The sequence below is a fragment of the Silurus meridionalis genome, chromosome 25 (assembly GCF_014805685.1).
Source record: "Silurus meridionalis isolate SWU-2019-XX chromosome 25, ASM1480568v1, whole genome shotgun sequence".
Taxonomy (NCBI): domain Eukaryota; kingdom Metazoa; phylum Chordata; class Actinopteri; order Siluriformes; family Siluridae; genus Silurus; species Silurus meridionalis.
This window is the reverse complement of record NC_060908.1, coordinates 4,357,649-4,385,348: the sequence shown is the minus strand read 5'-3', so window position 1 is coordinate 4,385,348 and position 27,700 is coordinate 4,357,649. Positions and strand designations below refer to the sequence as shown.

General features: G+C 36.4%; 2 protein-coding genes across 2 annotated transcripts; one reads left to right on the top strand and one right to left on the bottom strand.

The window, feature by feature from the left end:
• Nucleotides 1-17: 17 nt before the first annotated feature.
• On the bottom strand, nt 18-5,559 carry spag8 (sperm associated antigen 8). The gene is made up of 7 exons (XM_046839190.1): nt 5,513-5,559; nt 5,371-5,423; nt 4,651-4,810; nt 4,395-4,440; nt 2,439-2,553; nt 2,227-2,289; nt 18-955 (listed from the first exon to the last, which is right to left on the bottom strand). The coding sequence occupies exons 4-7, from the start codon at nt 4,421-4,423 to the stop codon at nt 836-838; spliced, it is 327 nt and encodes a 108-aa protein (XP_046695146.1). The 5' UTR covers nt 4,424-4,440; nt 4,651-4,810; nt 5,371-5,423; nt 5,513-5,559; the 3' UTR covers nt 18-835.
• A 16,025-nt stretch (nt 5,560-21,584) lies between these two features.
• On the top strand, nt 21,585-21,944 carry pmchl (pro-melanin-concentrating hormone, like). The gene has a single exon (XM_046839836.1). It carries the CDS (start codon nt 21,585-21,587, stop codon nt 21,942-21,944), a length of 360 nt encoding a protein of 119 aa, XP_046695792.1.
• The last annotated feature ends 5,756 nt before the right edge of the window (nt 21,945-27,700 follow it).

Sequence of the window (27,700 nt, the reverse complement as noted above, 5' to 3'; positions counted from 1 at the left end):
GAGATAAGGACACCCAGTTTGTTTTTAGAAGCCGTAGCGTTTTCCCATCCTGTGTTTAATATTGCTTGAAATTCCTAGTAAGCTCCACTGTACCTGTAACTGTACCTGCACTAGCACAGACATCCAAATACAGAATCGACCAGCAAAGACTCGCTGGTCAAAATATATATTCATATAAACTTCCACCTGGTGACTATTCATTTTTAACATTAATTAAAGCTTCTACCAGAATGAATATACTTCCCAAAAAAAAATATAAAATAAATAAATAAAAAAACGAGGGGGTGAATCTGCATGAACATGGTCTAAAAATGACTTGTTGCCATAGCTACACTGCTGAAAGCATGAAAGGTTAGTGCATCGGTGCTGGAAGGAAGCCACGGCGTTGAAAAGGAAGACAGCGCAACACTTGGTGTGTCGTCAGGTAGGGTGGAACGCTGGTTCCTGTGTACGCCGGGAAGGCAGATGCTTTGTGTCTGGCTACAAAACCTAAATAAATGTTGTCACTGTTCGAGCACAGCCTGCGCAGTCCTAGTTTAAAGCTTCACTCAATTTGGAATGGAGCTTATTGGGTTTATTTGCCAAATGATAAGTGTTGTTGGAATGGTATTAGGAATAACTGGAAGACATCAAGAAGAACAGTACGGTCTTTGACAGTTCGGGTTTTGGACTTTTCGTTATGTGAGAACGAAGGCCTGTTGCACATAATGATCCCATTTTATATGAAGGTTCCAAACATTTGTATATGAAAAGAAAAGGGGTTTGAGTGCGTACAAACCAGCTATTTACTGAGTGGAGAGAATATTGTTTGTACTAACATACTACTAGTACAAATTTACTTTTCTTCTGTATCAAGATCGTTCTCAGGATTGGGGTCCAAGCACTCAGTGATTGGACAGGTGAAGCTGGCGTTCTTCTTAAAAGGAGCATCTCTGTTCCTCACCGCTGTCACACCCTGTTAAATAAAAACAATCACTTTACCTGAGGACCGAGTACAAACCGATCCATTCATACAGTACGATTTACAATCATTATAGCCACTCTCCCTGATTAGGACCAAAATGGTCATCACACCCATGTGCTTTCTGAGTGTCCTAATCCTATTTAGTCCTTGTTTACTATTATATGAACCTTCACTCATCTTGGAAGAATTTTCCACTAGATTTTGGAGCTTGTCTGTAGAGAGTTGTGCTCATTCAACCACCTGATAATTAGTTTGGTCAAGTTGGATGAGAAGATATATATATGCTATACAATATGTTATGTACTATAGCTATACAAAGGTGTGGTCATAGTGAGTCCCCAATTTTTTGGCCTTATAGTCTATGTAGATGCTTAATAATAATGTATAGAACATTACTAATAGAATATTCATTTCGATTCCTATTGGTTTAAAGCAGCTTTACAGAATGTAAGAATTAAATGACAAAAACTTCCTTAGATGTTATGAGGAAAAAACATTGAGAGGAATATCAAGAGTGTAAATATAAATTATAAAAACATTATAAACACCAGGGAATGAGAAATATCATGAGCACTGAAGTGTGTGATTCTATGTTATGTCCTTTCTACAGTTTTAAACAGTCAGTTGGAGTATAGATTCAGCACTAACTCCTCAATGCAGAGCCTTTAATTGTTCACTGATAGAGAAACAGCTAATGTAGAGTTTTTTTGTGTATTGAATTATCCAGTAATCCAGGAAAAATGGGCAAGCCTAAGGATTTAAACGAGTTTGACAAGGACTAAATTGTCTCCAAAACTGCAACTCTTGTGGGATGTTCCTGTTCTGCAGTGGCCAGTATCTATCAAAAGTGGTCCGAGGTAGGAACACTGGTGAACCAGCTACAGGGTCATGGGTGGCCGAGGCTCATCATGTCACATGGAATCTGATCCTACAGACGAGCTCCTGTAGCTCAAATTGCTGAAGAAGCTAATTCTGTTAATGCACGACGGGTCATTAAGGGGTGACCAACACAGTATTAGTCAGGTGGTCCAAACGTTGCGTCTGATTGGTGTATATCACATCTCAATATTTTGCGGTTCAGAGCTCCGTATTAAATAAACTATTAAATAAATAATTTTGAACAATTTCTATACAATGAAAGCAAATAGTAAACAAAACAAATGAATGTATCAAGTGGAGAAAAGAACTTGAAAGATCAATGGCTATGGTCTGTATTCACGACTTCTTGCTAATACAATCATTGATTTTTTATGCTAATTTACCTGAATCTTGTCAAAGTTTTCCCGCCAAAATGTGATGGCCTGATCGGTTTTGTAGTCACGATCCTGAAAGCACACACATATAAATATAAATATTCTTTCCCATTAATGACTTCAGAAAGTTTATTTTTTGGGAAGGGTACCAAAACATTTAGAGTTTAACTATACTGTACAACACGATGGTTCAGTAAATCTAGAGTGGTGTAATGACTGACTGTGGATGGGGTTGGTCGGACCCACTGGAATCCCCCCGCTGTGTAATCGCGTCTGGTGACGGAGTGGAGTTCTGCGGCTGCAGGCTTAGCCGTGAGCTCAGCATGTACCTGCTCACTGTAACAGAAATCTGATCATCACTGTGTGAAGTGATTTACTCTCTCTATAACAATGTAAATAAACAATGTTCAGTAGAATGAAAGTCTTTGAAGCTCAGAGTCACGGCAAACTTGTGAAAATTGGTTGGAATCTGGGACTAAAATTAGTTCAAGGGTCACTTTTGCTCATGAGAACTAATGGGAAGCGTTCTGGAGAAGAACCAATCGTATAGTTAAGATTAAGAATAAAGGAATAAAACACAAGGGCATTCTGTTATAGGAAAATAATAACAAATTGGAGTGATGTCACCCTGAAGTTAGATTTTTCCCGTAATACAGCAATTTCTCAAGAATTACCAACATTTTTAATTAGTAAAAGAAAAGCATCATACTTTTTATCCACTTATAGTTCCAGAAGGCCATTAATGGATAAAATTATGAATAACTAGATATAATTAATGAATGGATGGATTTTTAGTTAGATAGAGGAATGGATAGATGGGTAAAGCAACTATAAGCTACTGACTGCTCTTATTTGTTTTTTTGATAAAAGTTAGAAAACCTACTGACCATTATAAAGTGTTGAAACTTTCATGCATGTTAATTAATCGTGTCCTTTAAAAAAAAGCATTACCATATCAACAAAGCTGTGTTTTATATACTAATTTATATATGAATTATAATAAAATAAGCTGCGGTGCTTGTCAAACGCTTGGAAACACCTGTTCTTTTATCGTTTTGGAGATAAATACCTGTTTCTTCTGTTTATATGTAACAAACGAGGTAAAAGGCAAAAACACACAAATTGGACAGCGATGAATGTGAGTCCAAATTGAACATTTTTGTCTCTAACTGTAGAACCTCTGTAAGATAGAGTACTGGAGAGAAGATGGCAGACTGCCTCACCCTCACTGTCATACTTGGAGGTAAAAGCGCAATGGTTTGGGGTTGGTTTTGGAGCAGGGAAGGTTGGAGATTTATTTGGAGTGTAAGGAAAACTGAACCGTTCCACATTCAACACCATGCAGTTCCATCTGGACTGCAACTCACTTCACCATACAACAGGACAATGAGCCAAATCATATGTCCAAGTTCTGTAAGCATTATTTAGAGCTCAAACAGTCAGCTGTAATGTTATCTCTCATCGAATGTCCTCCCCAGTCACTGCATCTAAATCCTATTGAACTGCTTTGGGATGAACTAATTGTCCGGATGCCATGAGTGTGTATCGTCATACCGTTAAATTGACCCAGTTTGTTGCATATAAACATAGCGAACATGCATGTGTGTCTCAAAAACCATAAAAGTCTAGGCCCTGAATAACTTTAAGTTCTGATTGTATGTTTTATCAAAGTTCTGGGGAATATTTTTTATTTGAATCCACATCCTGTTTCTCATTTAAGGCAGTGACTGCTCTAGTTTTTTTTTTTTTTATAAAGTCTACAGTTGTTTTGTAGATGTGGTCAGTCTCTGTCCGAATCTGGCTTTGATTTCGAGTTCATATCCTAGTCTGTGGCTATGAGATACTGTCCCGCCTTTAGACTAACAGTTGTTTTGTCTCTTTTCGCAAAAGGATATAGTTGTCAGGGCTACACCGAGTTATCTCCATAGCAACGAATCGCACATGCCGTGATAAAGTCTAATTGAAAGCTTTTAATTAAACTATGAAAGCGGACCGAGACACTTCGACATAGCCTTCCCACTGTTTCCTCTGTTCTTCTGGCTGGAACAGGAAGTGTGGGAGGCTGCTAAAGTGTCGCTGAAGCCTCAGACGAGATGAGGTCATCTGCATTGTTGACAGAATGTGACGTTCTCAGAACGTGCCTTTTTTTTTTTTTTTTTTTTTGCTTGGACGGTTACCTTATGCTTTTGATGAGGTGCTCCTTCATAAGTTCATATCGAAATCCTAGAAGGAAAAGGCAAGTTGTAATAAAATGAATAAAACTAATGTTCTGTTACAGCGGCTGATCTCTAAAAGCCGTGCCTGGGACATGTGTGGCTTTCGTTCAGGTTTGCCAACAGAAACACTTTGACTACTTTGGGCAGGGATTAAGGGATTTCTAAAACATTTTCAACACCACAACAGGAAAACGAAATGACACGCATTTGTGCTTACCTTTCTGTTGTGCAGATGTGCCCTTAGAGCTGGTGAAAGCAGATTTCTGTGTACTTGTGTCTTCCAATTTAGAGGACCAGTCCACTGTGAGGATGCCCTGGTGACCTTTTTTATGGATGTCAGATTCTGGTCCAGTTTTGTCCAGTGATGTAGTTGCCCTCTTAATAAAACAGAAAAGAGCTCATCATGCATGCATTAAGGTAGAATTACTGTATTGTAAAAAAAACACACAGAATGTTGAGGGATGTTTGGAGTGATGGATATCTGTGCTACACTAACGTGTCTCAGACTATAAACTTTTCTTCATCTGCAATAACACGTTCTTAGACCATTCTATTTATTGGGAACCGGGAACCTCCATGGGGTTTAACGATGTGACTATTATTATCATCACTTTTATTGTTATTATTAACTGAAGCATTTATTCCAAATCAATTATTCAAACAACTTATATTTTTTAACCACAATTGTACTAAAACTAGTACATTTTGGGAAAAATATACAGTTATCATGAGGGAAAATGATATGAATTTGAAGTAACAGGTTAAAAAGGGGAAAGGTCAATCAATCAACCAAAGAACTAAATAATCTTAGATGCAATATATGTCTATACGTAACTTTATATATATATATATATATATATATATATATATATATATATATATATATATATATATATAAGAGAGGTACAGCTGTGTTCTGCTGAAAGTCTGCACTCACCTCCTCCACCCAGTTCCCCAGTAAACATCCTCGACCTGTTCTGTTTCTCTCCTCTGGTGAAATCATTTTATTTATTTAATAAATTTATTTAATAATGTATTTGTTTCCTTGATTATTTACAGTGAAATGACTTGCCCCTCACTCTGCACACTTCGCACCCCCTCTAAAACTTTACGTGGAGCAAACGTGGGTTTCATTATCCGGAAGTAAACATTACGGTTGCTATGGTAGGCGTGAAAAAATAATAAAAACCACGGACGTGACGTCATTGGAATGGGACGATAATATCGATTAAAAAGTGTAGTTTTTTGTATGGTAGCTTTTCTACGTTTTTTGTTTTTTATCTACTGATTTGAGTTTTAGATTTTTTTTACCTACCTTGCCTTTATATAATAATAATAATTATAATAATAATAATAATAATAATAATAATAATAACACTAATAATACATATGCATCAATTAAAAATTAAGTAAATAGATACATACTTTGTTATTATGTAGCTTATTTTTTTATTGATGTTTTTAGAAATAAAATGATTTTTTTAGATTTTCCCTTTTTTGCCAAGATAACTGTGTATTATTATTAATATTATTATTATTATTATTATTATTATTTTTTTTTTTTTTTTTATTATTATTATTATTATTATTAATAGTATGGGAAGTAGTAAGATTTTTATCTAAATAATCTATGTTTTTACATAGCCCACCTTGCTGGTATTTTTACCTACCTTGCTGATTTTATATACCTTCTCCGGTAACTGTTATAAATATATAGAACGAAACAAAAACAACAATAAAAAAAAACCTGTGCTTATAATATTATTTTTTCTGCCATTTTCTGAGCACCAACAAGCCAAAAAAAAAAAAGAATTAAATAAACAAAACTTAACAAAAAACTTGAGCATGAGCAGACGGTAGACAGAGCAGACACAACAAACATAATGATAATGACTCTTTTGTCACTGGAGCATTTCTTTAGGAATTCAAACAAAACAATACAAAAAGAAAGACAAAATACGACTAACAGCGAGTATAGTACATTCTAGCACTGCTGTGGCAAAACCGAGAGACGGCTAGTTTTACTTTTAACAAAAGCTCCATCAATGCTGCAGTTTTTTAATAAATGTATTTGGGCTGGAGTGTCCTTAAGAATCCAAACAGCATTAGAAAATGGTGTAATGTGGTTTCAATTACAAATCGCCTTGTGTAATCGGCATTCACAGCAAAACAACAAGCCTTTGTATAATCAGTAATCAGTAGCGAAGTCGATTCGTTCAGCCAACAGTGTTTAGAGTTGTTTTCAGCCTACCTAAGCAGCTGATCTAGGTTACATAAAATGCTAATTAATTTAGCTAAACAGGTCGTATTAGCATTCGTAGAAAGGCGCTTGATGGGTCGCTCAGTAATAAGAAACCACTCTGAAAGGTTGTCCCTGGGGGATGGAGAGATGATTGAGAACAGGCGCAGAGCACAAAACTGCCTTTCCACCCAAAATATCAATTGATTCTTTGTGTAATCAGACTTAGGTTGTGTATAATTAATTGCTGTGTGAGTTTTTTGAGAACTGGATGCGTATGTCTGAAATCTGAAATGACAGATGGATTTAAGTCTAGCTTTAATATTCGTATATGTTTTGTCAGGATATTATACTGTAAAAATAAATCATCTCAGTTGGACATTCTATGTGGTTTTTAGTCACAAAAATGGTCATATAATCGGTTAGGATAAAACTAGTGAGGATTAAAAAACAAGACACCTGTTTTTCTGAATGTGCTTCATGTAGAACAATGCATATATATATATATATATATATATATATATATATATATATTTATTTATTTATGTATGTATGTATGTATGTATGTATTTATTTATTTATTTATTTTTAAGATCAATTTCCTTTTAATGTTGTTAAAACAAGTTAGATAAGTTTCATTATCCCTTACTTTAAATCAGACTCGTTTTCACACTTTCTATTTATGTTAATAAAACATAAAAATATATAGTTTGTTCCTGAGAAACTCTCAAACTCTTGAATTCTGACACTGGAGACTCCTTCCATAAATGTTACATAAATATCTCCTTACAAAAACAAAACAAAAAAAAAATCAACAATATGAATGATTTTATCTTTTTCTTTTCTATAAAACTTAATTTCTTTTGTATTTATTATTATGGGTCAATGTGAAAGAGTTGTTACTATAGAAACAACAACGTATTAAAACACCTTAAACCACAGCTGGACCTACAGTTCAAGCCGCTGCTTTAGAAATACCTTCTGACTAATCAAAATTTAAAATTCAACAGTTCTGAGGTAAAATGTCTCTTATTGCGTAAGCAGTGTTCGGGTTGTAATCTAACATTTCTTTCTGAAACATTTAGTCTTGTCAGCACATCCATAATCATTTCCCTTCATCTATGTCGCAATTGTTTGTGTGCCATAACCAAACTTTTTTTATTTGCTTAAAAGAACTTGCGGGATCATTTCCCAGTATAACCAAAGAGAGGATACAAAGAGAGCGCTCTGTCAGTTTCTCCCTGTGGAACTTTATGATGATTGGGAACAGGGAACAGAGCACAGAACTACCTCTCCCCTCGAGCTGTCAGGGGACCAGGACAAAAATTGAACCTTTGCTTCTTAACAGTTCCTGCATGATGGATTGTGAAGGTGATTTCCCAAAGTGCCGGTGAGAAGCCATATGCCACTTCACTCTGGGGGTCAACGTGAGAGTGATGAGGATGAAGTAGATTTACTGGGTTGTGAAAGAAAGTGTGTGTGAGAAAAAGGTGAAGGTGTAGAGATAGTCTTCAGGCACCATGACCTGACACTTAGTTTTATTTGAATATTTACTAATGGTTTGATCCCAAAAAGTAAATCGCATGTATTGAATTCTTCATCTTTTAAACCCAATGCCTAATTTTTCCCCTTTTCTACTTAGAAACTTATTTTAGCTATTGCATACATTCATTATTCAGTTGTATTAAGTTGCAAGTTCATTAGTTACACTTCGAAATTTCACACAAACTACACACTCCAAATTTGATATATAGCATTTTTAGTATAAAATTAACACTAAATGTGTGTATCTGTTGTAAGGTTTTCTGGCATTTAATTTGCAGCATGCACAGACATCCTGAGTGCTCTAAATAGTCTCTACATAAACCTAAAACAGTCACTTTTCATACTGATGTGTACATGCAGAAAAACACCTGAGGTGCGATATATATTCTCAACGCTAAGATAAGGGAAGGACATAAAAAGAACAAGGACAAAACCATTATGACAGTAAACAATCCAAAGAGCAGGCATATAGGTGTTATGAATAAACAGAAATAGCACTGGACTGATTCATAATGATTGTATCATGACTCTTTATTGCATACTCATGAAAAAATAGGAAAAAATCCCACAAAGCTGAACACCAATGCTTTTAAGTAACATTTATTTACCACAGCAGGATACCTGGCACTAAAGTTTTGTTAAAACACAATAATGGTGTGAAAACCGTAAAAGGTCCCAGACGTCGGCATTCGCATGGATGAAAACAGCTTGTAAAGCATCAGGGTCAACGGTGAATAGAGAAAAATGTGCAAATGAACAGATGGGCAGCAACAAAGTGCATAATGTCGTGTCAGAAAGCAACATTTATGAGCTAACGAACTGGAGAACATAATAGGTGCTGAGGTGGTGTCAGGGGGTTCGTGGAAACACCACTGGACACTCCAGATTGGATCCAAATTCAAACTTTATTGGTTACATACATGTCCTGGAATACTGGGCATCAAGCAGGAATACATTCTGGGAGCCAGTTCATCACAGGGCACCATGAACACCATGAGTTGTCCATAGAGTGTAGACACTCAGCTGCACATTTCTACATCTTATGACACCTTGAAACATCCTAGCACAAGGTCAGCTCTGTCTTCATCTGTGACATCACTTCCTGTTGAGGGTTTAATCACATAATATTATAAAATCCCAGTAACGTTTTAAATGTCCTCGTATGTCCTTATATTGTTAAGGAGCATTAGTTAAAAGTTGTTATTGTGTCCATAGAAAGAAACCATACAAAAGCCATCCAACTGCAACACTGTCAACAGACACAAGACAATCACAAAACCAAACATACAGTATTTGGTTGAATGCTTATTTCACTGGTTTACATCCACTATAGCAACCACCACATTATATAAACTTAGCAAGCATTCAAGAAGGAACATGAAACCACAGTGTTTTAAAAACAAAACCAGTTTCTTTTTATATTTAGAATCAAATACTGTTTCCAGATTATCTGCATTCAGGAAATCATACATATATTTTATCCCTTTCAAATTGAAAGGACATGGCAAAATACCTTTCTTAATATAGCCAATAATTTCTGCATTCATATTTCATCTTAAACTAAAATAAATGAATAATCTTCGATCTTGAGTTTGAAATAAATCCAAAATAATTATGCTTATAATACGATAAAGCCTTTTATTTTGGTAGAAATCAATACAACAAATACATTTGTGATACAAATTATTTTATTATAATAATAAATAAAAAAATCCTTGATTTCTTCATAACATTCATGAGTTACCAGAACCGATATTTCCACAAAAAAAATCAGACGTCCATTAACGGCACAGGGACGTTTTTACCAGAATGTGTATTAAGTACCCATTTAACAGACTGAGAACAGCTTGAGGAAATCCTCCCTGAATTTCCCCTGTGCATTTTCACCAATACTTCATTATTCATGTACAACACGTAACCTGCAGCATTAGCACATTCCAAAACCCTCAACCTATTGAAGACATGAAAATGGAATATGTAATCGGCGCTTGTGCACACTCCATACAGGAAAAATCTCTCCCATGGGCCCGGTTAGAGTGGATATTTGGACTTTTTGTGCCTGTGTTGGGAAACTTGTTTGTCTTGAATCTCGTGCATGTATCTTTCGCCAGGCAATCCAGCATGTGTGTTTCTAAAGCAGGCTCCCATGAGTGTGTAATGAATGTGGTTAAAATTCTTGACATGCTCTCGAAGCGAGCCAGAGTTACGTTTCACAGATGTACCAGACTGACTGCCAATGTGACGGAATTAGCCATTTGTATTCATTTCTATCAGTATCTTGTCATGTAGCTATAAATAATCGTGAACCGAATAAAAGCTGCTGTGTGCACACAAACACACAGAAACATAAATAAATCTACTGCTGAATTTCATGTAATGCTTCATGAAGAGATCTTGAAAATGCTCTAATTGTTGCGTGCGTATTTTCATCAAGAACTAGTAACTATACATTTTTCTTGAAATATATTTTTTACAAACACATTGTCAAGTTCATTTATCCATGCATATAATTTGAAGTTTTCCACCACGGTAAAGTGCAAAGATGCATGCTTTTGCCCATATTCCAGATCAAATTTAACACACTGATGCTTGCCTGCAAAGCCAAAAATGGACCAGCACCCACTTACCTCAAAGCAATTATCACACACCACACTGCACCACACTGCCGCCGATCCTAAACCACTGCTCGACTGGTCTATTTCTCAGAGTACCAGGAAGGCATGCTTGAAGTCTCTTCTCTGTCCTGGCACTCAGACGGTGGAATGAACTTCCTCTTGATGTCCACGAACAGCCGAGTCACTAGCAGGCTTTAAATGATCTCTTTCAGCAGTACTTAAATGAGCTCTTCTCTCTCAAAACAAATTGCTTTTCTAACTTTATTCCCTCCCAAGTTTTAGACTGATGGGATTCTAGATTAGTCTGTGACAGTATCAGAATGTAGCTATTGATAGAGAATTCAAAGCACTTCTGTAAGTCTGTCTGGATTCGAGTGTGTGTGTCGAATGCCATATGTGAATGAAAATCGTCATTTTTCTTCAAAAAAAAAAAAAAAAAAATAGCAGATAAACATTTCGGGATGTGCTGAGAAATACTCACCTTCAGGGTGACCGCACTTTGCATAGGGGGACATGCTGTACAGAGCCTTTTCATCCATTATTTTCATACAATGCCAAGGTCTGTATTATTCCTACATTGTAGTGTGCAATCCTTATATAAGCTCTGATTTAAATCTAAATTATTTTATTGATGTATTGTTTTAATGATGCACTGAATCACAAAGTAGTTTAAATGCTTAATAGGAATAATAATAATAATAATAATAATAATAATAATAATAATAATGAAGATTTAAAACCTGTCTATTCTTGCACAATACCTTTTTTTTTCTTAAATCTACTCTCTCTCTCTCTCTCTCTCTCTCTCTCTCTCTCTATCAATCTCTATCACTGTGTTCTGTTTATCAGGAATAAAAAAAGAAAACAGCAGAACAACAGCAGGGTCTTAGGTGACCTTTAGCCAGCAGGAGACACATGAAGCCTTGCTGTCTCTCCTTCCTTCTCCTCTATTACTCAAAAACGGACAAGCCTTGTACATTACACGACTTAACAGCATGACTCTCCATCCTATTAACTCAACACTGCTCCCTGAACCGCACCAATTAGCATTTTAATCTATCTGATTTGAAATGAACCCTGTGTCACGGTATTTCCTTTATTATCTTTATTAATAATTGAACTTTAGGTTCAGACAACCAACTATTTGTTTTTTAATAAATATATCTGTAATGTTAAAAGAGGAAAAAAAGCAGGACTATTTTATTCTTTTTGCACTCCTTTTTGCTAAAATCCATCTAAACAGCATCCACAGTCATACTCATTTTAATGAAGCTATGAGTTTTTTTTATTGAATTGTAACAGCAAGTACCTGTATCACAGTCCTGAATCTTTCAGCTATCAATGTTTTTTTTGGCAGAACAACCTCCAGCATGTGTTATATAAAAAATAAAATAAATTGTAGTGGTGCATAAAAAAAAGTATAGTTCAGCTTTACCCTGAAACCAGAAAGTGCAGAAAAATCCTTTGTCCCAAAGACATGACCATGGTGGAAAACTGTTTGTTCTTGCCATATTTACAACAGAACATTTCGTTGTTGTTGTTTTTTCTATTTAATATAATATTATTAACTATTATATAAATATGTGGAGTGTCAAACATACAGAAGTCTTTGTGAATCAGTTGTTACTATAGAAATCTTTTGATTCAACAGCACAGCACATTTTTTGATAATAATAAAAAAAAATTAAGTACAAAATAGATATAATGTGTACTATTTATTTTATTTTCGATCCAGTACTGATCTGACCCAATAAGTCCAATAAGTATTTTCAAGACCAGTATCGTCCATATCGATACCATTATAAGTATTTTATCATTATTTAACAATACTCTAATGGACAAGACTTCTCTTTCATTGCATTTATTTAAAAACATATTAATGATTTTTGTAAACATTATTACTCAAACTAATTTTTAATCAACAAAATATAATCCGTACACAAACCTCATTCGTACAGTCGCATAATGTCCCTACGTTCCTTCCCCTTTACAGTAGGATACTTTCAACCGATATGATACAATACTTTCTGCCCATCCGTAGTGCTTTTTTTTTTTCAGAAACATTTTTGAGGAAAATTCAATGAACTAACAAAAGTACCAGTTTGGTTGAAAGCTTTTCAATAAGCTTTATTATATCATGACTAGAATTTACTGGACACTTGATTAGCAAATAAGGCAGATAGCAACGACCCAAGATGTGTCTTAAACACAGGCTTTTCCCCCTAAAGAGTACCTTTTTTTCTATGATGCAGAAAAACAGAAATGTTTGCCACCTAAGCATCGCTAAACTGAAATTTAGCCTCGTTCTTTACCTTTAAGGCTAATTACCTTTTTTTAAACCAGTGCATAGAAATGCAGATTGATTCACATTCAGTACAAACCCTACATGCATATCATTAACTGTATTAACTCTATATATGTACCGTATCTGTAGTCCAGGGGCTTAAAATAACATTTCCCCTCTCCATGTTTACTCTGTATTCTACATGTGGTTGCAGACATTTGGAAGGGGGATCTGTTTTTTTTGTTGTTTGTTTTTTGCCCCCTCAATTAATTTTCCTTTCGCTTCCTGGAGAGAGGAGTCTGAGGCTCCGAGGTATTTTTGCTCTCCCAGTTCATCACTTGCCTACTCTTTTCTGTGGCCTGTGAGGTATGTATGACTCCAAAACACCCCAAATGTTTAACTGTTTATTTGGTCCTGCTGAATATAGAGAAACTAGGTGGAACTGACTGCCCTTTTTTAGGCTTTTTTAGACTTTGCCACTGACAGTCTTGAATAAATGCATAAATAAATGTTTCTCGAAATGTAGTCCACACACCTGGAGTTTAAAATCCTGTACGAAAAAATTGACATTAAAGCGTATGGATTCTAAAACTAAGAAACCTCTACACTCTTTTGTGACATTAGCATAACAAACCCGCTTGACCCACATGATTAGCTTCACAGAAGGATGCACTTGAAACCTTAAAAACATTTCTCAAATTGATCAGATTAATTTATTTATTTTTCAATTTTCCTCCTGCCAATGTTATAGCTATCTAGCTAGCTAAATCTTTTTATTGTAGCTTGAATCTGTCACAGGTAAAACTAAGTTTATCTCAGTATCTGACTCTGGAATCTCTCTTTCTCACACACACACACACACACACACACGGATGTCAAGTTTCAATCTGTAATGTTGTTCAATGAGAAAAAAATAGAAACTGTGCTTGCTTTTAGCAAATAAAATGTACAGTTTTCGGGTATTAATCCCTTACGACGCCACATACAGATATTTAAGTTGTCTACCTAAAGCAAATACAAAAATATTGATTGTCAAAAATCCCACAAAATAAAAACAAATGTACTGTAAACCTTCAAAAGTTCCTAATATTAGCTTTGCAAGCTAGATAGTTTATTGTACAGGATTCTGAAGCAAAGTTATATGGCAGTATCACATCATCTAGGGTCATCATTCACATCATTCTACATTATCTTCAACTGAGCTCGTGTCCAACCCTGAAGCTAATCAGTTTTCATACAGAATTAGAGAGAGTGTAAATATACTCCTTATATAAAATATGTCATGCCATGGAGTATCAAGAAGTGGAAGAGGACAGATTTGAGTCATGTAGGAGCCACTTTAATTTCTTAAAAGCATAATCCAATTTGTGCCGGTTAATAAGTGCTATTCATCAGGGGAAGATGGGGGGCTTGCTGTATTTATCTAGCTGGACAGCTTAAACCAAGTGGCCTGCCTCTGTATGTTGTTTTAGCAAGGTTTGCTGCCGCAGCACGAGCAGAGGCTCGGGTTATGTGAGAGCCAGTGTCTCCTCTCCAGACGAGGCCGCTGAGCCCCCAATCCCAGGCTGTGTGTTTTCCTTGGCAGCCGGGGGCGTAGTCAGCTGGTCTGCATGTTTTGGAAAGTGGAGTCGATGGCGTTAAAGCATTTTTCTTTTTCACCTAAAAGAAGAGTGGCAAGGGCTGTATGGGGCGGTTCACTGTAACACACAAACACCTTTAGCTGACACTAAGCAGGTAAAGAGGCCTTCTCTTTTAATGGGAACTTATTATAATTATCCAGCATGTTGCTTTTTATACAAAATTGGGTTGTGTACATCAAACCAAATATATATAATCTTTGGGAGTTTTTAATTTTTTTTGTATCTGTACTTTTGGTTTAAATTTAGAACTCTTTCCAAAATCCATCTCTATCTGACAGCATGCATGTGAACACAATTACACCATGACACTCCACATATTTGTCTCCATATCCGTATCATTATTTGAATGAAAAACCAGAAATAGACGTGGCGTAGAGAGTGGACGCTTTTGTTTATTTATTACATTTGGAATCAAATATTTCCAATACCAGCACATACAGAACTGTCAGAATTATAGATTTGACAGTTCCTCAACCACGGCTACCTCGTGCACTCTTCCTTTAATCCTGTTCACGCAATTTATATATGTTTTCTTTCCTTCCTGTGATGTTTTCAAGTGTATTGAACTATTTCCCGTTTCCTAAAACACAAACTACCTAATTTATTCCACAGAGACCTTGACCCTTGTAAGGGATCCACCAGCCACACCTTCACCTATCACTCCAAGCAGCTCTCCCACTTACTAATCAGCTACACCTGGCCATCATCAGTTCCCATGCTACATAACCCCTGTTCCTCCACCAGCTTTTTGTCCGTGCTACAGTTTAGGCTAAGGAACACTGTCGGACTACCCAAGCTACTCAGTTTGGTTTATCTCTGTTTACGGGACTCTGTATGTTTTGTTCGCATCAGTCTGATCACAGCTTTCACCAGGTTTAGTTAACCTGGAGTTTCACTGCGGTTTGCCATTTTCTGCTTTACCCTGTTATTCTTCATTAAAAACATTGTGAATTTCACTTTGTTTTCCGGCACATTCTTTCGCCTGACAACCCGACAGTTCCTAAGTGTCTCTGCAAATTTATTTAAGTGTCCTATCTGAGAAGTAAGGATCTTACATGACTTATGGGATTCCGGTCCCAAGGTATAGCTCTACTTTTCACCAGATGCTCTGTGAACAGAAGAAAAAAAAGGTGCACCTTCTCTTTATATCTGTTTGTACAACCTAAAGATGATCTAATGAACTAAGAATATTAATGCATTCATTCATTTCATACTTTCAAATACGTTTTTTTAACAATTGATAATGTAAATTCCTGTAGTTTTCACTTGCTAATGTATATTCTGTTCTGCTTTCTCTGACATTTCCAAAACATATATCAACATCTCCACCGTTACCCTCGCTTTACTAGTTGCCCTTATATGGGCAGACAAGCCACCAAAAAGACATGAGGGGTATTATGAAATGTCATTACAACTGGAATGATTTGAACTATTTAGCCCTTGATTGCAGACCCTGGAAGAAGTTTCTTTTTTTTTTTGCAAGCATTCAATTTAATGATTGCTATCAGCATGAAAAGACATTTTAGTTGAAGCCTCCTTTTTGCAAGGCTGCTTTCTGTAGCTTTAATGAGACTTCTTCATTACCCAACCTTCCTACCTAAAAGAGAAAGTTACAGAATAAAAAAGGCGACACTTAATAATACACCTGATTATGATCACTTATTATTATTATTATTTTAATCACATTTCTTTAGTGAAGTTTTAATCATGCTTGATTAGTTCAATTATAATCAGTATGCTTTTCACTGTTCTTATTGTCCATGAAAAGATATAGACATTTTCGGTTATTTATAAAAAAAAAAAAAAAAGATAATTGGTTGCAGGCTTTCAATGAACTGGAATAGAAATGGGCGAATGATAAGGTCGCTTTCATAAACATATAATATGTTCAGCAGAAAAACGTGTTTTGCTTTCGTCTAGCCACACAGTCTCGGGGTGCAGGACAAAGCGAGCATGGTTCAGATTCCTTTACCGTCCCATTCCCGGTTTATGGTTGTAGAAACAGCTCCGTTATGAGCATATGGCTAACAGCTGTCCTCCACCTTCAAATGCTGGCTGCAGACACCTGACCAACAGTCATGCAGGAGCCCCACACACACACACATATACACACACACTTCTAAACACACTAAACTGTTGTGACAACAGTAACTAAAGCAGGACTGGACATACAAGGAGGTCTTTGCTTAAGCCAGTCCATATCTTCCAACCCAAGTACATAAAACTTTGAATGAATAAACTTGGTCGATGGAACTGGAAACAGTGTTGAGTGATGTCACAATTGATAATGATGAATATAAAACGCTGTGGAAAATAAATAAGGTGGAGCTTGAGGTCACATCGTTGGCACACGTGCTATATTTTACTGATGAAAATCTGTCACACAGTATAATAGTTTTGCAATCGATTGTCCAGACAATACATTTTTAACTTGTTACGGAGTTCTTAAGTCCTGAAACGACATGCTACTCCCCACTTGCAGTGGAAACTTTCATGCTGGATTTTATATCCCTCACACTCATGATGCATTTAGTGCTTTAGTCCAGATAAGAAATTGAAAATCATCTCAAGTGAGCATCTCTATAATGTTCACCTGAACGTTCAACTCAACAATCAAGTATATACTGCAACCCCAGTTCCAATAGTTAAAACACTGTATAAAATTCAAAGCAAAATGCAATGATTTGCAAATATCATAAACCCATATTTTATTCACAATAGATCATAAAACACATTTTAAATGTTTAAATTGTTGACCATTTTAAGGGAAAAATAAGGCCATTTTGAATTTGATGGCTGTAAAAGTCTCAAAAAATTTAAACGGGGCAACAAAAGTCTGGAAAAAATTCTAAGATTAATCAGTTGGAGAAACATTTTGCAAGTAATTCGTTTAATTGATCGATGATTGGGTCATCAAATCATTGCATTCTGTTTCTATTTACATTTTCATTTTTTTTGTTTCTGCAGTGTATGCCATGCAAACATCATGTGGAGGGTCATCATCAAGCCCAAGCATCATGGTGATGATATCCTTCTCTTCCTGTCACCCTCTTCTCTCTCTCTCTCTCTCTCTCTCTCTCTCTCTCTCTCTCTCTCTCTCTCTCTCTCTCTCTGTCGAGTTAAACATGCTCCTGAGGCTCCAGTGACCACTGTTCCTGCCCCTCTCCCCTCCGTAGATCTTCCCACTTTGTCCAGGCCTGCCTCTGGATAGTGTTCTCTTCGACTGGAGGCCACTCTGTGCAGCTTGGGACGGTTTCTTATCAACACCTTGGGTGGTTCCATGAAATTCCGGAGTAAGAACGGGAGCTTTGAGGATGGATTGGACTGTAGTTAATGTCAACAGTCTGCTACACTGACTCAGGAATACAGTTTGCTTCTGATCATCATCACTGTACCCCGCAACATTGTATATCTGCTTCAAATGGACATTCGGTGCAACCCAGATGAGGATGTGGTTCCCTCTTGAGTCTGGTTCCTCTCAAGGTTTCTTCCTTATGCCATCTTGGGGAGTTTTTCCTTGCCACAGTTGCTCATCAGGGACAAACATACTTGCAAAGAACATATTTACTTTTAATCACCACATTATCTGTGTAAAGCTGCTTTGAGACAATGTTCATTGCGCTATACAAATAAAAACGAATTAAATTGAAGTGAATGATGCGCTCATTCCATTTACTTCAGAACGACACCAATCCCGATTGGCTAAACACAATACACAGCCCCCATTTGCATCAGGCTAAGCTTTTTAGAGCATTTGTTAAATTTTCTAGAGAAATTTGATCACCTGCCAATTCTCAAGCACAAACAAGTTCTCCCATATCACAGGACATTACATGGGTGAAGAGTAACACAAGCTTTCTGCAAGACATATAAAGCTAGCCAACATACAGCGCACAAACATCCCCAAATAATTAATCAAAACATCAAAATCTCAATCTCCCAACAAGAAGGAAAACACTTTTCTGTTGCACTAGTTGGAAGCCCGTAGAATCAGCACAAACGAGACACATTTTAACTATCTTCTGACAAACAATATGAAAAGTTTCGCTATTAATTCAAGCCAAGCTGGCCAACATGAAAGTTAAAGTTAACATGTCAAAAAAAAAGTGGTTCGTTCTATTAAAAACCCCGATTTCGATCGGTATTCTGAGAAACAAATTCTGTTTGTACAAAACATTTCAAGCCAAAAGACAACAAGACCCAAAAGGACCCTCAAAATCCCTCATTCCATGGATTAACTAGTCTCATGAACGAGTACTGTGTACTTTCACAAAACAAAAAAAAAACGATTGGACCCACATTGCAAACCGCCAAACATGTGTACTCACCACTGAAACTTAAACAAACCTCTCTGTAACAAAAAATTTTAAGACAGGATGTCATGGACTTTTTCCAAAATCTCCAAATGTGTTTTCTTTTTGAAAACTGGCATACATAATGCCAGTGTAGACAGCCAATCAGATTGCACCCGCTAAGATTCTGAGGCTTCTGTCCAGAAAAGTGAACAAAATGAATCAGATGGTCTGTGAGCGCCGAGACTATGGATCTAGAAGCAAAGAAAATGTGCAAAAATCTGTTTCATGGACAGCTACAGTATTGTGCAAAAGGGACATAGACCTGAAAAAAGTAAACCAAATAAATATTTGACCACCAAGCTTACCGTTAGACAGAATTTTGTGTACTTTTATAAGGAAATCTACTGGGATGTTTTTCCTGTCTCTTGCAAAACTTGCACCAGTTCTTCTGTATGCTTCTGTTCTTCAGGTAAAAGCCAGACGGCCTCCATTATTGATGAGCCTGGCCTGTGATTGGTTACCTTTCGACAGGAAAGTCCAAGTCTGTAACTTCTCTTGCTATGAGACATGATGTAAAGCTTGTACAACTTTAATTTAAAGTCTCGAAGCTGAATTGTTGGGAGTTGAATCCTTGCCCAGACAGATACTGACAAAAAGCTGTGGTTTGTTTCAGCTCAGCAGATTCTGCTATAAAATAGCCGAAATATTCCTGTAAATAAAACACTATGATATGAAGTTTTAAAAACACAGAACACATTGTTGTTGTTGTTGTTGTTGTTTTTTTGTAAAGCTGCATTAGAAGCTCAAAGATTTCAATTTCCTCGTTCTCTTCTTTAATATTTAATTTAGGTGAAGCTTTCATACGCCGTAAGGGTTCTGTCATCTCATGCTGGTTCTGCTCGCTCACAGATGTTTGTCGTCCTGATTCGTTTTTCCACTCGCAGTCGACAGACAGCACAATCTCTCAACGTCATTCTGTTTCCTTTCCTTCTTGGGGTTTTTTTTTTCTGAAAGAGTGAACATGAAAGAAAGAAATGAGACGTCTCAAACACAGCGAAGCGTATTCACCTTCACTAGCGTCCTGATTCCTGTAATTATAAGCAAAATGAAGTACCTGAAAAAAGCTTTCATGTTTTGGGGGGAAATATAACTGGCATTTGTGAGGAAGAATTGGCATGTGGTTTTTCGTTTTGTCATTACAGTGAAATAAACAATATTACCGTTCATTCATTCATCCTTCTATTCTTTACTTTACTACTTTAAATATTGCTTATATTTCAGTTCTAATAGTAATAGTAATAGTGACTGTTAAAAATGTCAAATATTCTTTACATCCTGCTCCCCGAATAGGAAGTCTTGATGTAAACTATCCATTTTTTTTCTTTTCCAAGAAAAAATCAGATGCAATTAAAGTGGCTGGTATATAATCAAAAGAAAAGCCCTTCTGTTCCTGCTAATTTTAGAGTTTTTTATCCAGTCATTCATGGTATTGCAATTTTCTTTCTCAAGTGGAGTTTTTGAGTGCATAAGTTCAGCTGTGTGAAGCATTTAATTAAACTAAAGAAAGCAGAATCTTGGAGACTTAATTGGAGAGTAAAGCCGAAGGTTTGCTCTCGATGTTGCTTTTTTTTTTTACCAAATTTGTGTTACAGGGTAATTTTTTAGGTAGAACAATCAGCCTGCTACATTTTGATATCTTATTATGGACACCTCAGTGATCACAAACAAAGCTCCAGTCAATTTTTTTTTCCTAGCAATAAATGTATGCTAGCTTTTATGTGTAAATGGTTTGAGTCTGACCCAGAGTGCATCTGTCTGGCTGGCTGGCGAGAAAATCGTATCTTTTCAGCAGATGATTTGTGTTTTAAAAAAAAAAAACTCAAAGAGCAGTTTTTTCATATCCATAGCCTTAAAAAACATTTAGAACAGTTAAACCGTTAGAACACCATTTTAGTCTCCGTCCAGATGGTTCAATATTATATGTGGTAAATGTAATTTACCACATGTACCACGTGTAATGTAAAGCCAGCTTGACAGCTGTGAAATGTCCTAATGAATGGTCATGACAAAATCGGTTTTCCATTCAGGCTTCAAGATGTTTTTGTTTTTTTTTGTTCTCTAGGCAGTCTATTTGAAAATGGCAAATAACCTTTTATTTTTTTAGAATTATTTGGAACAACAACAGGTCCATAATCCCCTGTATTGTTTCTCTATGAACAGGGATTTCTGAATTATATCCCCCTTATAATGCCACCCTACTGTTTGGCAATGGGTTGTATTGGGACATTGCAGGTAATCTTAATTAATGTGCCACCAAAACAAGCCACTTCAACACTGTGGACTCATCAGCCTTTTATAAAAAGCTTTTTGTTTATGACCCTTAAAGATAACATGAATCCTGTCATCCTGCGATTACGTGGCACCTTGGCTGTATATAAAGACTCACGAATGCTATCGTAATCAGAGCATTTGGTTGGGGAACCAACAGAAAGCATCAGACCAAGCTACAATCAAAGCGAAGAGCGTCTTCAGAATGAAGCTGATCGTCTTCTTTGTGCTATCTGCCATCGCCTTCTTGTGTGACGGCAACGCAAAATCTGAGGCGCATCCACTGGACAACGTTCAAGACCTAGACTTCATGCAAGATTCAACTGGAGAAGGACTGGGCGAAAATGAAGTGGCTTCCAGACCAGGCGTTTCTAAGATCATCTTGGTGGCAGATGCCGACCTCCTGAGAACCCTGAAGGCTCTGGAAAGGAACATGCCCGAGAGGATCCTGAGTCCTGGACACAAAGATGGAAGCCAAGACCTCAGCCCGAGCATCTCCATCATCAGAAGGGACACCAAGAGGTGCATGGTGGGACGGGTGTACCGACCCTGCTGGGAAATCTAGTTCCTGTGGAGGAGTCCGGTGATGACGGCGAAGAAATCCAGATTATACCTTCTGATTTTGTGTAGTACCTGCTATTTATCTGTATCATAAACTTCACAATTAAATTATAGAAATACTATTTTATCTTGTGTCTTTCATGTTTATTTTATTACCTGTGTTTTTGTAGAGTCTAACTCTAAAATCTGACAGGAGAAGAGCAAAAAGAAAAACTATTGACCAACAGAGTTACTACTACAAACCCTATCTTTTTTTTTTAATTCTTTTCACGCCTCAACAATTTCCCAGCAATTAGATTTATTTATTTATTCATTAATGACCTAAAGAATAGAAAACAAATTTCTCGATATATAGTACTTATACTTTTGCAGAATGTCTTAAAAACAAGTTAGGTTCTTCTATCTCATAAATTCAATCCGTTTTACAAGCATCAACATCTTACTTATCAGACTGTTAAGTTAAAACAGCTACACTCATTGTTCCATCACGGTGTCTTGCAGTAAATAAGACAGGAATAAAAAGCAGCTTGTTACCAAAAACCAGCAAAAAGACAAAAAAAGACAACTTTACCTCAGACTTTTTCAAAGAGCTGTCACTGGAGACTCTTTCTGTAAATATTAAACAAACCTGCATACATACTCAACGACAAACAATAATGACACCATTGGTTTACTCACAGATGGTTTTATACACAGTTACAATATTGAAGACAAACTTGTGAGCTTGGATTTATACAACCCCAATTACAAAAACGTTGGGACACGGTGTAAAATATAGATTAAAAACAGGATGCAATGAATTGCAAATCTCATAAACAAATATTTACTTAACAATAGAACATAGTAAACATATTACATGGTTACAATTAAGAAATGTACCAATTTAATGGAAAAAAATAGGGTAATTCTAAATGTGTTGGCTGCAACATATCTCCAAAAATTCTGGATTAGCAACAAAAACAATGTGGTAAATTAATCAGCTGGAGAAACATTTTGCAACTAATAAGGTTATTAGACAACAGGTCAGTAAGATGTTTGAGTACAAATAGTGTATTTTTGAGACCCAGAAGTAAACAGAAGTCTCTCAGAAGTAAACATGGGCAGAGATTCACCAAGTTGTTAAAGACTGTCTACAAATTGTGGAACAATTTCAGAATAATTTTTCTCAACATAAAATAGCAAAACAGTTAAATATCTATAAATAAGTTCCCAGGAATCTGGAAAAACCTCTGTGCATAATGGACAAATGAAAATATTAAATAGATTTTTAAATAGAAATCACTGCATGGGGATATTAACATCTCCAGAAAGTGTCTGTAAACAGTTTTCATGTCATCCACAAATGCAGGTTAAATCTCAATCATGCAAAGAAGAAGATATTGCGTGAACAGTGTGTGACAGCATTCCTCTTCCAGAACTTCAGCAGTAGTAAACATGGTTATTAGTAAAAAAAATTGTAAAAGATCATTTTTTGTAAGACATGATTTCTTTTTATTTCTTTCTATTGAGAATGTTTTCTATAATTTTTTTCAGTCTCGATCTATGAAATGCAAAGAGCTCTTATTTAACACGCCTGTTCTCCAAGACAGCATGATAAGAGCACCTTTTTTTGTGGTTGCTCATCATGGCACTGAGCACTTCAGTTTGTTATTGATCTGTAGGATGTTCTCAATCAGGAAAGCTGACAAAGCCGCCACAGACGAAAAAAATCTATTGGGCTGAAAGACAAGGAGAAAACAGCAAGGACACAGCCATCCTCCTATTAGAGGAACAGGAATGAGATGTTTCCCCCCCCCCCCTCGCATTTATCTTAATTTGCAATTGTAGGCATCCGCGTTCTGAATAACAAACCACTTCAGGATAGAAATTCCCTATATCATTATGTGAATGTTTTGCAATAATTAAAGGATTTGTGGCTGTACTTTGAATTCTATTACATTGGCTGAGGAAATGAATTGTCTCACTGCCATTGAAATTAAACCATTGCAATTAGAACGGTGAGGATGGACAGGAATAGAAATGAGTTTATTAGAGGGACCGTGCATGTAGGACGTTTTGGAGACAAGGGGGGGGAGGCGAGATTGAGATGGTTTGGACATGTGCAGAGAAGGGACATGGGGTATATCGGTAGGAGAATGCTGAGGATGGAGCCACCAGGAATGGGGGAAAAGAGGAAGGTGAGGAAAGACATGCAGGTAGTTGGGTTGAAAGAGGCAGATGTAGAGGACAGGGGGGTATGGAGATGGATGATCCTCTGTAGCGACCCCTAATTGGAGAAGCCAAAAGATGAAGAAGAAGATGTAAAGTGTGAAATAAAAAATGTAAAGTGTATGTGTTGGCAGTGCTTCTATTAATATAACAATCATGTAGTTTCTAACAGAAAAAGTATCTGTATTCTTGCTGGCTCTTTTATTAACTCTTTTATTGCATTTAATTTAAGATGGTGCGAAGTAATTCAGCAGATTAAAGGAGTAAAAAAGTGTGCATTTCCCCCTTGAACGGTTTGGGTTTGGAATTAACAATGAATCTATATTTTTTGCTGTACAATTAGATAGATAGATAGATAGATAGATAGATAGATAGATAGATAGATAGATAGATAGATAGATAGATAGATAGATAGATAGATAGATAGATAGATAGATAGATAGATAGATAGACAGACAGACAGACAGACAGACAGACAGACAGACAGACAGACCGACCGACCTTTACAGGTGGAGGCATAGGCAGCCAGGGTGGCGCAATGCAGCGAGAGTTTTTAAATGTGGTTTGTTTCTGAGAGTTGCTACACTCAATTGTTTTTTGTACTATATACAATAACAAATTATTTTATTAAATTTTTTTTAGATTAAATTTGAAACATTAGACAGCTTCTCCAAATGCTCTGCTTTTCCAGTGCTGTTTCAGTAATCTTTTTAACACGTTCTTACTGTTTCCTCTTGGGAGAATCCCAGATGCCATCTTTACTCTATTAGCACAAAGTTCGTTAGATGTCATTTTGTGAGGGTAAGGAAACAAAAAAAACATAATTCACACTCATTTTTATTTGATACAACATGCAGTGGAATGCTTTTTGTGCCTGGATTTTGACATACAATGGCAAAAAAAAAAATACAAAATGCAGTGAAATCAAATAAACTAGAATTTACAATAAAAACAGAGATGGATTATTAAAATAGAAATATGAAGTAGACATAGTGTAGAGTTTGGGAACTCACACAGAAATTTGTAAAACAAAAAGCCTATAAAGCTGTTTAGAAATGTATACCTGATCCTATATAATGCAATATATAATGTAAATTGGTTGTTTATGTAAAATATGGATTATTCTTAATACCAAGGTAAAAAATCTGGGTTTACAGGAAGAAACAATTCTGCTCAATATTATCTTTGCTCATAAAATCAGTTGTTTAAAAAATAAATCAAATATAAGAGGTACACTTATAAACTGGAAATATTTTGATAAAACTATTAACCACCCTACAGAATGAATGCATGAACACCATTTAAGTTTCTAAAAGCTACAATTTGAGCCAGATAACACACACACACACACACACACACACACACACACACACACACACACACACACGATTTGACTCAATTTTCTGTGACACACATCAGGGCTTGCCCTTGTGTTCACCGCTTAACTGAATGGGAGCGTTCACGTGCACTTGAGTCGAAAATCAATGTAATTATCATTTCCTAGTATTGAGTTAGCGTGTTACCGTATCCGGTCGTTAAAATTAATATCACTGCTGGTGTCATTCAGAATCCATTAAAACATGAACCCACAATTTGAACAAACACACGCTTGCATATGTCGTCATGTTATATTTAGGTCACAATCGCTCTGCTTTGAGTTCAATGAGTTTATTAGAATTTATAATAAACAATATGCTCAATTGCCAAAATCCACTCCTTAAACAGAATAAGTCAAAAACTCATAAAAGCATATTATTCTGAAGGCTTCGAGGATTTCCAAGTGGCTTTTCAATGATAATAATTTAAATATACTGAATATACAACAAAAATATTTCCAGCTAGTGAGGGAACTTGGCCAGCTTTTTTTGTGGAATTTTTCAAAAGTGTTGGTATGCTAATTTTCCACAGCAGTGGGTAAAATGACCTGCTCTGCAGGAACACTTTGGGGATTCATTTTTCATGAGAAATAAGTAAAATGATTAATATCGGTTGTTGGTATTTGGAAGAACATCAAGACAGTGTGAAGGAGAATACAATTTAAAACTATGAGTTTGTCAGGATGGTCTTCGACCCATTAAAACATTAAAAAATGTTTCTTCAGTATTGTACTTCGATGATCCTGTCCTCTTTCATTGGACAATTTTCAATTCATTTACAATTAATAGGGTGGTAAGTAAACTCAACTATAAACCGTCCAATTTTTCTTCAATATCTTCCAGGACATGTTCCAGAAGTGGCAGGAAGGATGGGCGCGCTGTTCTGCTGCGCAAGGGGACTATTTTAAAGGTGATAGTATGTAAACGTAGATAAATAAAGTACTTTCTTGTAAACAAAACTAGTCTCGAAACTATTTAATACCACATCATGCATTAAAATGATAGAAGAATTTGAGCGTTCCTGCTTTTTACAGTTGAAATATCGTTACAAAAAAATGGCTGCTGTAAAAGAAATACTGTCTAATGTTCATCCCAGGTCACATACTTATCTGCTTATCGCGATGAACATCCTGTTCATCGTTTCACAGCGTACTGTACTGTATTTACTCATCCACACCATAATCGCTCTGGTAAGGTTTGGTCTCTCAAGCTTTCTTCCTCATGTCTTCTCAGGAGGTTTTTCCTTGCCACTCATTCATCTCTGGCTTGCCCATGGGATCTCTGTGAAGTTGCTCTGTGACGGGAATTTAAAAGCTCTATGGACCTACAATACAAATGTATATAATGAATAATTTACTGGGGAACAGTAAGCAAAATCATTTGCTCTAATTTAATCTCTAATTTAATCTCACAGGCCTCTGTGTCATCATTTCTACATTATTAACCGTACGTATTTCCGTGTAAGTGCTCCTTCAGGACACTTTGCTACATGCGACTGTATTTTAGAACTCACATAGCTCTGTATTACTACAGAAATGGAGTGGACTGTAGCGGGAATCAGTGCCCAGTCTTCATCCTGAAATCCCGTGGGAAATAGTCTGGCTCCATGGGGCTGGGTGACATCATTAATGGAGGTCTGGCAGGGGGAGGGGGGAGACTTCGTGAATAATTTAGGAGCCTTGCATACTGCAGATTGTGACCTGGGCAGCTGTTCAGACTGGGACCTTCTCCATAAGTGCATTAGGATAAGCTTGGTGGAAACTACCGTCAAATCAATACACACTGTTTCTGCATGCGCACAAGCTTTGGGAAACGAAGGCTTGTCGAAAATGAAGTTAATGGGATATATTTGAATTGGATTTGTGCTCATCTCCAGATCTGGTTCCTTCTCTTAATTGATATCATATGAATGCCAAAACCAATGGTGAATACAAAGTAGATATACCCCACAATGTGGCAACTGTCTGGCTCTAATATTGAGCTGTAAATATACAGCAGTGATGCAATAAATTATGTAATTTGAGCTCATCACTGGCATATGTGTCCCAGTCATTTGACTCCTGAATGCACTGAATATCATTAATGGATGAGTGTTGATCATTCAACCAATCAAACAGCCATCCTGCTGTAGTTCATGAAGCACTTGTCATCACAAACATACAGGTTTTGTTCTTTT

Bases quoted from the DNA above. Each gene is read 5' to 3' on its own strand.
- spag8 (XM_046839190.1), bottom strand. From the start codon at position 4,423: ATGAAGGAGCACCTCATCAAAAGCATAAG. The intron at 2,554-4,394 runs GTAACCGTCCAA...TTTCTGTTACAG, and splicing joins CACCTCATCAAAAGCATAAG to TGAGCAGGTACATGCTGAGC. The intron at 2,290-2,438 runs GTCAGTCATTAC...GTGTGCTTTCAG, and splicing joins TCCGACCAACCCCATCCACA to GATCGTGACTACAAAACCGA.
- pmchl (XM_046839836.1), top strand. From the start codon at position 21,585: ATGAAGCTGATCGTCTTCTTTGTGCTATCTGCCATCGCCTTCTTGTGT.